General features: G+C 37.5%; 1 protein-coding gene across 3 annotated transcripts in view; it reads right to left on the reverse strand.

Moving 5' to 3' along the window:
- CDC40 (cell division cycle 40) overlaps window positions 1-14,189 on the reverse strand; it is a 55,068-nt gene that overhangs the window by 7,484 nt on the left and 33,395 nt on the right. For all 3 annotated transcript variants that reach the window (XM_060167424.1, XM_060167425.1, XM_060167426.1), the window contains 8 exons: window positions 13,570-13,709; window positions 12,099-12,195; window positions 10,417-10,556; window positions 9,514-9,588; window positions 6,836-6,881; window positions 4,522-4,623; window positions 3,130-3,245; window positions 2,753-2,886 (listed from right to left, as the gene is read on the reverse strand). In XM_060167424.1, coding sequence (XP_060023407.1) covers window positions 2,753-2,886; window positions 3,130-3,245; window positions 4,522-4,623; window positions 6,836-6,881; window positions 9,514-9,588; window positions 10,417-10,556; window positions 12,099-12,195; window positions 13,570-13,709 — 850 coding nt within the window. The remainder of the gene's footprint in view (window positions 1-2,752; window positions 2,887-3,129; window positions 3,246-4,521; window positions 4,624-6,835; window positions 6,882-9,513; window positions 9,589-10,416; window positions 10,557-12,098; window positions 12,196-13,569; window positions 13,710-14,189) is intronic.

The following is a 14,189-nucleotide window of genomic DNA, read 5'->3' on the forward strand; positions in this document are numbered from 1 at the left end:
GGAATAGTGGCTGCCAGGGGCTGGGTGGAGGGGTGGGCAGGGAATTAGGCAAAGCTAGTAAAAGGGTACAAACTTTTATCTGTAAGATTAATAAGGTCTGAGGTTCTAGTGTATACACCATGGTGGCTATAGTTGATAATACTGGATTGAATAATTGAAATCTGCTAGGAGAGTAGAACGTAAGTGTTCTTACCAAACAAAAAAGTAAATATGTGAGGTGATGGATATATTAATTAAGGGTTAATGAATTATTTCACACCGTATACGTATATCAAATAATTATGTTGTACACTTTAAATACATTACAATTTTATTTATATCTCAGTTTTAATTATACCTCAATAAAACTGGGGAGAAAAAAAGGAAAAGAAAAATCTTTGGAGTGGCTTCCCTGGTGGCGCAGTGGTTAAGAATCTGCCTGCCAATGCAGGGGACACGGGTTCAAGCCCTAGTCTGGGGAGATCCCACTTGCTGCGGAGCAACTAAGCCCGTATGGCACAACTACTGAGCCTGCGCTCTAGAGCCTGCGAGCCACAACTACTGAGCCTGCATGCCACAACTACTGAAGCCCGCGTGCCTACAGCCCATGCTCCATAACAAAAGAAGCCACCGCGATGAGAAGCCCGCGCACCACAACAAAGGGTAGCCCCCGCTCGTCGCAAGTAGAGAAAGCCTGCGCGCAGCAACGAAGACCCAACACAGCCAAAAATAAATAAATTAAATAAGTAAATTTATAAAAAAAAAACAAAAAAATCTTTGGAATCAGTTTGATCTGAGTTTGAATTCTGGCTCTTTCGTTTCTCGTGGAACCTTGGGCAAATTACTTAATCTATCTCAGTTTCCTTATCTATAAAACAGGAATAGGAAATACACCTATCTCATAAGATTACTTGCCCATTAAATGAAATAGTTCATGTAAAATGCTTAGTGTGCCTGGGACATAGAAAGAGCTCAATAAATGTAACATCATTAATAATCATGACAATGAGTTCCTTAGATATTCAGTGCATACTACATGCCAGGCACTGTGCTGGTGTTGAAGACAGATGGAGAATTTGACTGACACAGTTCTTTCTCTCATGATTAAGAACTCGTCAGGATGCAACACTGTAAATCAACTATACTTCAAAAAAAATTAAAAATAAAAAAAGAACTCAGCAGGGAAGAGAATAAATAAGCAAGAACTAAAAAGCTGTGAGAAGCAAAGGGTTGTCTGTGGGATAATAGAGAAGATGCCTAATCTCATGTGAGGATTGGTTAGGAAGGCTCGAATAGCAAGTGAGAATTAAACTAAAATCTACAGGATGTCATCATTTATAATGAAACAGTATCATGAGTCTTAGGAGTATTTCTTAAGCTCTGAGAAGGAAAAAAAAGAAACATGATCATTTAATCAAAATATTTTACTGACTGATGCTCTAATTAGAAAACATACACAAGTGTTCTAAAAGCCCTGTAACTGGTGCATCATTCAAACATTTACCAATTTCTTTTATACTACTTCCCATTTTCAAATGGAGCCGAAAATATCTGATAGAAACACCTGAAAGTTTAAGTATAATCAAACTGTTACAGTACATAAAACAAAACAGCTATATGTACACTAAACTATCTAGCTTGTTGTGCAAATGGTCTATATGGCTCATATAAAACTATATCCTTATCAGGTCCTCTGCATGTAACATCATTTCTGAAGTAGAAGAGATCTTAGTTATGAGATAGTCTCAAACCATGGACATTAAGAATGATGTTAAGACTATGTGTAAAGTACAGTCAACTCTCCATTAATTGGGGGTAATTTGGAGGGGTATACTGGTGATGGGAGAAACAGCAGTTAAATTACATTAAATCTTCAATTACCCAAACTGTCCTGACAATGGTTAGGGACGTGCTCAGGTCCCCAAACAGACTCAGTTTCAGGAGGAAACTACTGCCTGTAGTTCAAGGCTTCTCACTTCCTACAGCTGAACAACTTCTGGGGGTAGGGAGATAGTTTCTAGTCCCCGCAAGGCTGTAACCACAGTTGAGTTGTGCCTTATAATTGACTATCAAAACAAGCTGGGTTCCAACCAAACATTAACTCTAAAAAAAAGATTATTATGCATTGCTTTGAAAATCAACTATAAAACATGATCTATGATAGATACTTAGTGAAATCAGCTTTAGTATTTCTTGACTTTAGAAAAGTGTTTTTTTCTCTAGGAAAGCAAAATTAAGCAATATAGTCTGATTATACTCTACAAGTAAAACATTATGGGCTATAAACAGCAGGACACAGGGGTGATGACATGGGGCAATTTTCAGTACTGAATAATCAAAATGCAGACATTTAAAAAATTAAGAGATTTAAAAAATATTTTCTTTGGGTTGGTTCTAAGGCTAGGATGTTATGCTCAATCCCTAGCATAAGGAACACAGTCTATACGTGTGTGACCCCTACTTTTCGTCAGTCATTTTGCAAAGATGAATAAGATACCTAATAAAGAATGTAAGATGGCACTATATAAGCTTTTTTACTAGTGCAAGAAAAAGGACTCAAAATACATATTCTTTAGAAAGATTATCTAAAGACTATGAAAAGTAGCATGTTTAAATTTTTATTTTCATATTCTGGATACCTAAATAGTTAAACCAGTTTGACTGACAGGCCAGAGATCACAGTTGTGAAAATATTCAAATTGAAAGCCTTTCACTACAAAATTTTAAATTGTTTGCTTTATATTAATTAGATTTTCTACTGATAAAAACTCACCATTCCCAAACTCTTAGGCTCTTATCATCAGATGTGCTCACAAATCTCCTATTCTCATCAACAAAAACAATGGTGTTGACAGCTCCCAAATGCCGATCATATTCCTGTACAATTTCTCCACTTCGAATGTCCCACTGTATATCAAATAAGAGAAATGGCAAAGAGCAGATTTATGAAAACAAAGATCATAACTGTGGAAAATGGAGAAGGAAAAAAGATCTCCAAAATCGTGTTTTTATAGTTTTACTGCTTCCAAGACTAGAGCATCAGCACTCCCTAGAAGTAGCAAACACTAAACAAGTTAATATTCCTTATTCTAGCCCCTCATATAGTGTAAAGCTCAGGAATCTTAATAAAAATATTGTGAAAAGACTTACTTGCACAATCTTTTTATCAGACATCCCAGCCACAAAGAGATTTTGCTTATCTTCATCAGGATTAAATTTGACACAATAGGGTACTTTTCGGTTTGTAAATCTTGATATACACTGTCCTAAAACCAAAGACCCAAGTTAAAGTAGGTAAAATAAATTTGACCATTTAAAGATAACCCTGGGATTAAGATCTAGAGATCATTTGCTAATAAATTTTGAGGAATGGCAACCTGCTTGTTCTTTACTGTAAACTACATTGTTCCTTTTCAAGGATTTTTAATGATTAAAAATAGTATATTCAAGGGGCTTCCCTGGTGGCGCAGTGGTTGAGAGTCCGCCTGCCGATGCAGGGGACACGGGTTCGTGCCCTGGTCCGGGAAGATCCCACATGCCGCGGAGCGGCTGGGCCCGTGCGCCACAACTGCTGAGCCTGCGAGCCACAGCTACTGAAGCCCACGTGCCTAGAGCCTGTGCTCTGCAGCGGGAGAGGCCACCGCAATGAGAGGCCCGCTCACTGCAGCTAGGGAAGGCCCGCGTTCCCGCGTGCAGCGGCGAAGACCCAGTGCAGCCAAAAATTAAATGAATGAATAAATAAATTTATAAAAAAAAATGCAGCTAGAGTTGAGGACCACTGCCAAAGAGGTTAAGAGTATGGGCTTTGGCATTACAGAGACCTTGGTTTGAACCCAATTCGACCATTACTAGCTGTGTGACCCTAGAAAAGTTACCTCTTAAGCCTCAGTTTCCTCATCTATAACAATAATAGTATTTAATCTCATAGTGATATTTTAAGGATTGACCAAGATACTGCAATATAAGCACTTAGTACAATGCCTGGTAGACAGTGTTCAATAACTATTACCTATTTTCTTTATCCTTAAAACTCAGTAGGATGAAAGATGGTTGTCTAATTATATAAAATTATACTAGCCACAACGTGCTGATGTAATCAATATGTCTGTGAATATATAAAACCAATCTTTCCATGGAAGTTTAGACCTACATTTTAACCAATTGGGGCAATTAAATTAAATTCTGCTCATCAGTTATTTATTGTGCTTCTATGTTGTGCAATGCAGTGTGCTAGGTTATGTAGGGGAACAAAAAGATCAATTAAATAGTCTACGGAAATTTTTAAATTTCCTTGTCTATCAATATATTTGCTTTATAAATTGTAAATATTTGGTGGAAAAGAAATTTCATAGTAAAAGAGCTACTTATATAGCTGAGTTTCAACTCTACAAACATTTTGTGATATTAGCTGATAGTCAATGATAAGAGAATCAGCAGTTAGGGAAGGTACCATTTTACCACAGAAGACCACTCACATTGTTTCATTTAAAAACACTAATTTATAAGGTAAATAGATGTTAGTATAAGTGAGCTCTTTCTTACCTGTCTCAGTGTCCCAGAGCTTAAGATACCTGTCATAAGCTGCACTGAGGAACTGTGTTCCTGCAGTATTAAAGCAGATGTCCCTAACAGCTTTACTGTGACCTAAAGGCAGAGACAATAGAAATGGAGGTGAGGTGAAGTATGTTCTTTTAAAATATAAGCACCATAAGAGAAACAGCATTAAACAGTATTTTTCAAGCCATGCTGTGAGTCAAAATCACTGGAACCCCACATGCTGATTTACTGACTCAGAATATTTTATGTGTGGGCTTGGGAATGTAGGTGGTTTTTTTCCCCTTTGAAAAGCTCCTCTGGTGATTCTGATGCATAAAATTTAGGTAAGAACCAAAAGAAAAGATGTAACTTTGTTTTAAAAAGTCTCTCATGCACTCTCTTAATATGTTATACATACAGCTGATGACTAAACAGTCAAAAGAATTTAAGGAAACATAATAGTCCAGTTATTGCCAATGAAAGAGAAATGGCTGGTGACGTTTTGAAGGTTCACTCTGAGATTACTTGCCAAGCTGGAAGTGAAAACAAAGTGACCTAAACCTAAGGTTCATGAAGTTGTGGCCTTTGTTCAATAATTGTCTATTTCTGTGATCACATTCCCGAATTTCATAGAAATGGATTCAGAATCTCAGAGACTAAACCTTTTTGAAAACAAATATTAACTATTATTTAGTTTTAAAATGGCATTTGACAATAATGTTAAGGTGCTTTCCTCGGAAATCAGTCTTGCCTGACCAGTGAATTCTTCTGAAAGTTACAGAGGCAAATAAAATATGATTAAATGAAAGCAGAAACTTTCCTACTCTTTACCATCCCACCATGACAAAGACTGCCAAGCACAATTGTGCAAGATGTGCATGGCACAAATTGTCAGCCGTACCCAGGGGTCCTGAACCACTACCACCGATGACCTCCAGTCATGGCAATTAGGCATTCTTTTGTACAGCAGGAGTCCCAGTCAGAGCTGCTATCATCTTTCTAAGTAGGAAATGTTCAGTTTTCCACTGAAAAACTGCCAGTGCAGGGGAGACAGATGGAGATCAAATCCCCTGTGTCGCAGGAGACATTTTGTTCCCTGTACACTGCTGAGAGCCTTCCCACAAGTCTTCTTCTGGGCTGCCCTGGCATCTCAGGCCGCGTTTGTGCAGTGAGGCCCTAAAATCGTAACAAAGCACTGGCAAATGGACCCCCACTTAAATCTAAAAACAAAGCCAATGTAATTCACACAAATACCATTTCAATTTGGTACAGTTAAATTTCAAAACATAACTAGCCTTCATACAAAATCTGACAAAGACAATAAACTAGTATCTACCAACAAGGCTGTCCTCTTTTTGGCTTTCTTTCCTTCAAGGAATTCTCTCAACCTTATCTCTTTATCTGTTTTTGTTGCCAATTCCCAACCTCTCTGCAAAGCTCAACATCTGGCTATCTAATTGCTTACTGGACATTTTTATCTCAGTATCTCAAAGGCAGCTCAAATTCCATTAGTCTGAAATCTCATCATCTTCCTATGATGAGTAGCACCACCATTCTTCCAGCCACCTGAGAGTCACTCTAGATTCCTGCCTCACTCTTATCACTCACTTGCTAACCAAGTCCCATTGGTTTTAACTCTTTTTTTTAATTTCTATCTTAAAATTTTTTATTTTTACATCTTTATTGGAGTATAATTGCTTTACAATGGTGTGTTAGTTTCTGCTTTATAACAAAGTGAATCAGTTATACATATACATATGTTCCCATATCTCTTCCCTAACTCTTGTTTCTTTTCTCTCTCTGCTGCTTTAGTTCAGGCTCTCATTATCTCTAATCCAGACCAATGAAATAACCTTGTAAATCACTTTCTTGCCTCCAGGCCTGCCCCACCAAAGCATCCTCCATACTGCCACTGTGATCTTTGTAAACTTCAAATCTGATCACGTTGCTTTCCTGCAAGAGCAGTTCAGTGGTTGGCTTCCCAAGGCCCCCAGGACAGTCTAAAGGTCTTCCATACTCTCCCCTCCTCTACTGCTTTTCTCCACTGTCACCTCGTACTATATCCCTCAGGCTAACAATTCTGAAGTATAAGTGGTTCCCTCAAAGCAGTATGCTTTCTCATTCCACTCTTGCTTTAGCTTCTGCTGCTGTCTCTTCCTAGTTCTTTGTCTACATGGGGAGACTTACCCCTCCTTCAAGACTCAGCTCAAGTCCATGAAGGCTTTCCTTCATATCAGTGTAGTAAAATTACTGTTAATGTTATTGTAGTTTAAAAAGTCTTTCCAAACAGATTTATAGCCAGAGAGAAAAGAAGTATTACCAATAAATGTTCGCAGACAGCGCCTGTCTCCATAAACCTCCCATAGCTGGAGAAAAAACAACACACAGAAACATTAAATTTAATACAAGACTTTTATAAAATGACAACTATCAATCACTAACAATAGTCGTATGCCAGCTATGTATGTGCATATCTGTGTGTGTACAGGTTATTTAACCAAAGGCATTATATATCATTAAACATATTGTTCAGTGCTGTTAGTGACTTGCACTATTTGGACTACACACATACGCATGTGCACACACATACACACACACTTTAAAGCTAAACTCTGAAATCAAGAGAACTTAGATGGAGCTTATACAGGTGGTTTTCATTTTCTTCTTGTTCTTTTCTGTATTTGATATATTTTCTATGATGAAAAGTTTCTACTTATGTAATACTTTGAACTACTTTTAAAAGAATTATGTTATTAAAATATTATAACATTTTGGTACTGAGAGGTTTTTTTTTAACTTTTCTGAAGTATTAACTTATAAAAGCTGTTATGAAAATGATAATCTAGACTAAAATATAACAAGTTCATAATTCTGATCACATCTAAAGCGAATTAATACAATAGCTTTGAAACTACCTTTATTATTGCCTGCCTCAAATCCAATCCTTGACAGTGTTGCTAATGATCTAAAATAGAAAGCATTTCCTGGCCACCCAGTGCCTACAGGATAAAGTCTCAGTTCCCATAGCATACCAGGAAAGGACCCTAGGTCCTGGTCCTTTGCCTTGATTGTAGTCATTCTATGCCTCTCAGATTTTAGACTCTAGCAGTCACACCACTTGCGGTTTTCAGCACATACCATGCTGATTCATTCTATTTACTCCTCTCAGACATACTCTACTCCCTATGCCCTTCCCCTGCTTACTTAGTTACCTTCCTATTGAGGTATGCTTCCTCTCTGAAACCAGAATACCTTGCATCTGCCTCTACAATGATCATTTACATCATAACGAAACAATCACCTTAAGAGCAGGGACAGTGCCTAAACAATTTTTTTAAAATTTTATTTATCTATCTGTCTTATCTATTTATTATTTATGACTGCATTGGGTCTTTGTTCCTGCACGTGGGCTTTCTCTAGTTGCGGTGAGCAGGGCTACTCTTCGTTGCGGTACGCAGGCTTCTCATTGTGGTGGCTTCTCTTGTTGCCGAGCACAAGCTCTAGGTGTGTGGGCTTCAGTAGCTGTGGCACGCAGTCTCAGCAGTTGTGGCTCATGGGTTCTAGAGCACAGGCTCAGTAGTTGTGGCTCACAGGCTTAGTTGCTCTGCAGCATGTGGGATCTTCCCAGACCAGGGCTTGAAACCGTGTCCCCTGCATTGGCAGGAGGATTCTTAACCCCTCGCCACCAGGGAAGCCCCTAAACAATTTTTCATCCTCAGTCCTTTGCACATAATAGGTACCTAATAAATGTTTACAGACGTGAACAAATTAAATTCTATGCTGGTCAAACAGAAGACCTTAATCTCAATTAACATAGTCTGTATAAACTGCAAGTTAAAGGAAATAAGTCTTTTTACTCCAAACTGTTGTCCGGTCATTTTAAGCCACTAAGTTGAGGTAAATGCCTAAATGGTTGCTCTCATCAAAAAAAGCTGCCTTTATATGTTGTTACTACCCATGAATTATTTACAAAGAATAAAATTTTCATGAGTCAACTTTCCAAGACTCAAGAGCACTATAGGGTTGATATTTATTGACCAGTATAATGATCCAGACACAGAAGACATAAAAAAGATAAAAACCATGCTTCCAGGTTTAAGTTTTTAAAAGGCTTTCCCATATTCAAGTTGACATGTATTGGCAAGTGAGTTTTTCTACCACACATTCTACAGCTGAACATCAACTAAAGTTGGACCTTCCCAAGACTATAAAAAGTGTGAGAAGAGGCTGGGAGCAATTCTGCTACTAGCATTTAGAAGAAAAAGGGTGAATTACATTATCTGCTCTCTAAAAATGGGTTTTCTATCACATGTCCTCTCTACCTTTAAGGTACTAAGGAACAAATGAACTCAGTTACATATCTAAAACCTCTATAAAAATGCATTATTGGTGATTAAATATTTATGTGCCTAAAGCCAATGTGATTGATTATGTCCTAATCAGCTATCTAAGCTTACAAAGAGCCTAGCCAAGGGCCTCCCTGGTGGTGCAGTGGTTAGGAATCCACCTGCCAATGCAGGGGACACGCGTTCGCGCCCTGGTCCGGGAGGATCCCACATGCCATGGAGCAACTAAGCCCGTGCACCACAACTGCTGAGCCTGCGCTCTAGAGCCCGTGAGCCACAACTACTGAGCCTGTATGCCACAACTACTGAAGCCCGTGCGCCTAGAGCCCGTGCACCGCAACGGAGAGTAGCCCCCACTCACCTCAACTCGAGAAGGCCTGCGCATAGCAACAAAGACCCAACGCAGCCAAAAAATATAAATAAAAATTTTAAAAAATTAAAAAAAAAAAAAAGAGCCTAGCCAATTGGACCACAAAGCCATATCTGAATCAACGTGTTTGGAAGCAGTTCATAAACTGCTGCATTCACAGGGCTTAAGAGAAAATAATTAGCCTCTAATTGCCTAACAAACCCAGATTTATCTATAATAACCGAATAGATTTAACCAAAGCACTAGCTTTGTAGCACTCCTACTCTCTTACTGAAAACTCACCTTAATTTTACAGTCCATGGAACAAGACAGCAACAAATGGCCAGAGAGAGGAAACAATCTGACTGCACTGACGCCCTGTAAAAAGGAATTAAAATTATGTCAGAAGCATTTGAAATCTCAGCTAAAATTAAACAGAAGGGAAAGACAGTGTATTTTTAAGCCACCTAATTTACTATTTTTCTTCATTCTAAAAATCATACCCTAGAATAACCTTCGTTAGTATTCTAAGAGCAGCCCTTTGGACGCTAAGCTTTTAAAGATTTTTTTTTAACCTTCATTACCGACTTCCTCACCCAAGGGAATTCTTGGTCAATCATGTTACTAATGCCCTCACTCCTCTTCCTTCTTTTACTCAGTACCTTTGCTCTTTGCTAAGAGCTGGAAATGATCAGTTGGAACAGTGCAGATGACAAAGAATAGTAACATCAAAATTTTCAAGTGTCTTTGTCTCTGCATCAGTTTAAGAATATCATAGTGTATAAACCAGGGAGCATCTAATCTTCTTTGAAGTGTGATAACTCTAATTGCTAAGGTAAAATTATTGAGGCTTTTGTGCTAGTATCAGCCCATTACTCACTGACTTGGTGCCCAAGAGGAAGAATATTATGGCAGGAACTTGGAGGCGAAGGCCTGGGCTACCATAAGGGGATAGGACACCAAATCATGAATGCTTATGTCATGGCCCAATCAGATGACCTTGAAGACTGAGTATTCACTTGTGACTCATATGTGTTGGTACCGCCAGAGTCTGACTCCGGTTTATCTTCAGTTTGACCTCCCTGTTCTATCTTGACTTCTCTACATCTTTACTAGAAATATTGAATGTCCCACATCAATAGCTGAAAAGTTATGCTGGTGTCACTGTTATACATTACAACAAACAAAAACAACCAATTTGCTTACCTTTGTGTGTCCAGACCACACATGAATTTGTTTTTTGGGAAGATAACACTTCTCAGGTGGCACAGGTGACCGCAGATTAACACCAACATCCTGAGGTATGTGAAGATAGGACCTGCCTTGATAGTCATACATTTCTTTAACTGAAACAAGAAGGCAAAAGAAAGCAGTGAACAAATAAAAGCCATAGTCATGAAATCTACATTCTTAAAATAATAAACATTTTATTCATAGGGATATTGTTGCATATCAAGGTTTTGGTAAAAATACTCTGATGATGTTAAGACCAAGAGTCAGCTAAAATTTAACTGCCTGAAATCATAGCTATTATTTACAATTAGTGGTAGTATTTTAGAATCCCTAAATATCGAGAGAATATCAGACCTTTAAATAAGCTCTTACTTCTTTATCCAGTTACACATTTTAGTGGCATATACAAAGACTCCACTGCAGTACAATTACAGCGAGAGAAGAAAAGATAATACTTGGGCCTTGTGAGTCATTGGCAAAGAATCAGAAGCAAAACAGGATAAGAAGGAAGTTAAAACAAAACAAAAATATATCAACTACCTTTTTCCCTGCTTTCCTCCTTTATGTCCTTCCAGGTTCTTTTTCCAATCTCTTTTCTACTTTCAACCCAGATTTTACAATAAAGTCACATGTGAGAATTAAATGACATAGTATATATAAAGCATTTAGTAGCATGCTGCACAGAGTAAGTACTCAATAAATGTTGGCTATTATTGTTATTATGGCCACAAGCACCACAGTACTAAATAGACTCCTTGGAGATAAAACTGGAGCTTGAGAAGCTAAACGTGACCTCGTGAAACCTATATATTTGATAAGTGATATAACATTAGAATAATCAATACTATCAGAACTGAATTATTCTTTTAGTCTGGTAGTCACTACATAATTTCCCCAATATAACTGGTTACTAATGAACCAGGTAGAGTTTAGAATATAATTTATTTTGGTGAATATGCATTTCCTTCTACAAATCAAAGTAAGTATGAGAATCTTAATCTCCAGTCCACTTACATGAAAAACAAAGTTTATTCTTTTAAAGTATAATTTAGTAACAGTTACGAACTGTGATCATACCTGGAGAATATTTGGCTTGGGTTAAAAACAAAAGGTTAAAATGACTGGGGGAGGGCTTCCCTGGTGGCGCAGTGGTTGAGAGTCCGCCTGCTGATGCAGGGGACACGGGTTTGTGCCCCGGTCCGGGAAGATCCCACATGCCGCCGAGCGGCTGGGCCCGTGAGCCATGGCCGCTGAGCCTGCGCATCCAGAGCCTGTGCTCCGCAATGGGAGAGGCCACAACAGTGAGAGGCCCGTGTACCGCAAAAAAAAAAAAAAAAAAAAGACTGGGAGACTAGTTATACATCAAAAAGAGTCAACTTTATCTTAGGAAAGAACAGACTGTGAACCATAATCTCCTTTATCTACCTTTAAAAAAAAATTCATTAGCACTTCAAAAAAAATCATCTGTGGCTATCTCTTTAATTAGAACATAGAAGAGGTTTGCTATAATTTCTTTGGGATGCAAACTGTCCAATATAATTCTTAATAAAATGAATTCTAGCAGCTGATTAGTAAAGGCAATACATATATTATGTGAACAGAGTAAATATCTGAAAGTTTATCATAAAAATGAGGAGGCATAAAAAATATATTACCATGTAAGATTGTCTTTTCCTCTCCAGGTTTCTCTTCTTCCTGTTTGCCTTTTTTCTGCCTCTTTGCTGTAATTTCATCCAATTCTTTTTGTTCTTCCTAAGGGAATTAAGGAGTGAACTTTTAAAATGGATGTTCTAGGGCTTCCCTGGTGGCGCAGTGGTTGGGAGTCCGCCTGCCGATTCGGGGGGCGCGGGTTCGTGCCCCGGTCTGGGGGGATCCCGCGTGCCGCGGAGCGGCTGGGCCCGTGGGCCATGGTGGCTGGGCCTGCGCGTCCGGAGCCTGTGCTCCGCAGCGGGAGAGGCCGCGGCGGTGAGAGGCCCGTGTACCGCAAAAAAAAAAAAAAAAAAAAAAAAAAAAAAAAAATATATATATATATATATATATATATATATATATATAAAATGGATGTTCTAGAACCCCATCCTGGCCAACATTGGTCGTAAATTCTTTATAATGAGGCACACTTTTTTGGTGAGGCAATAGCCGCAAGTATGTCTCCCAGGATAACAATCTCAACCCTTTGGCAGACTACAAAATGGCACTAAACACACAGTGGGTACTAGTTAATACTTCTAAAGTCATTGTATACAAAACCCATCCTTCTGGGACACCTAGAAAGTAATTTGATGTATTATGCTAATTATGTAAGTGAAAAAATGAGGCAATTAGAAAATCTAGTACCAGAAAAGACAGTGAATTTTAGTAGATGATGTTCTTCAGTAAACAGCTTTTAATAGTCATAAGGATATAAGCAGTGACTACAGATTTGTGACACAACTTTTGTGGGAGAAGCAGTAAAAGCAAGGTGGGGTAGTAGTAAATCCTTATAATAACTGAGATGTCAAAATAAATAAAGAGCAGCATATATGTATTACTGAGATAATTGGATGTGAGATACAGCTAGAATGTAAGCTTCATGAGGATGCGATTTTCTTAATCTTTTCCACTGCTATATCCCTATGACCTAGAACAGTGACTGGCTCATAGAGACAGTAGGATTAGGAGGTGGAGAGGGGCAAGTAGGGTTTTATAGTTTTACTTTATAAACTTCATAATATTATGAAAAAAAATAGACATACTACTTTGTTAAAATTTTAAAATAAATTAATAAATAAAACCCATCATGAATTCTAAAATCATAGAAAGGCTGATTCTGTAATTACTATCTGAATATCTGGCATCAGAAAATCAGCTACCATAGCACCTTAATAGTATTATCAAGGTGATTTTTATTAAAAATTGTTCAATATTGTATTTTAATTAAAAAGTATGGAAGATAATAAATCAGAAAAATATAAACAAAAATTATTCCAAAGAAAAACAAAGGAATTATTGTATTTTCTCTATCTAAGGCAGAGAAATTCTGATGAGTCATTTGGTTCTCTAAGGAAACCTCGTTTATTAATATAGGTATCCTTCATAGAGACATAGCAGACACCTGAATTGGCAATGAAAAACATCACAGCTTACTTCTGAAGGTTTGGCTACATCTTTTTCATCCACATATTTTGCCCACGGTCCCAAGAAACCATCAATATTAGATGCATCATTTTCTTTGAATTTTTTCCTCTTTTCTATTTTCTTCTGACCAGTTTCAAACACAGTTAAACCTATATTAAAAACAAAAAAGCAGAGATCATAAATATGGATATTTTCTAAAGAAACAGCAATGTATATATTTATATATATTTTAAACACAAAATATTTAAAACACAAAACGAAACCTACATGAATCAAGATACACCAACTCATGCTATATAAAAAGAGACTCAACCTTCTGGGCAAAGCAGCTTTCTAACACTGCAATATGTTGCAAATTCTAGTATATGTGAAGGAAGAAAAGACCCAGCTATGTAATCCTGCAGTGGTACACAATCTTTTTAATTAATCACAGATCTTTATCAGTAGATTTTACCACTTTTTGAAAGAAACATAGCAATTTAATAATGCTGAATAATGATAAAGTTACCTTTGAAAGCAAGAATAAGCTAAGATTTCTCATTCAAAAGCTGAATTAGATAAAATTACATTAAATAATTAATAACTTTTCCTTGCTTCACTTGCTTCACTGTATTGTAATGCAACAATAT

The sequence above is a fragment of the Lagenorhynchus albirostris genome, chromosome 12, assembly GCF_949774975.1.
Source record: "Lagenorhynchus albirostris chromosome 12, mLagAlb1.1, whole genome shotgun sequence".
Lineage (NCBI taxonomy): Eukaryota > Metazoa > Chordata > Mammalia > Artiodactyla > Delphinidae > Lagenorhynchus > Lagenorhynchus albirostris.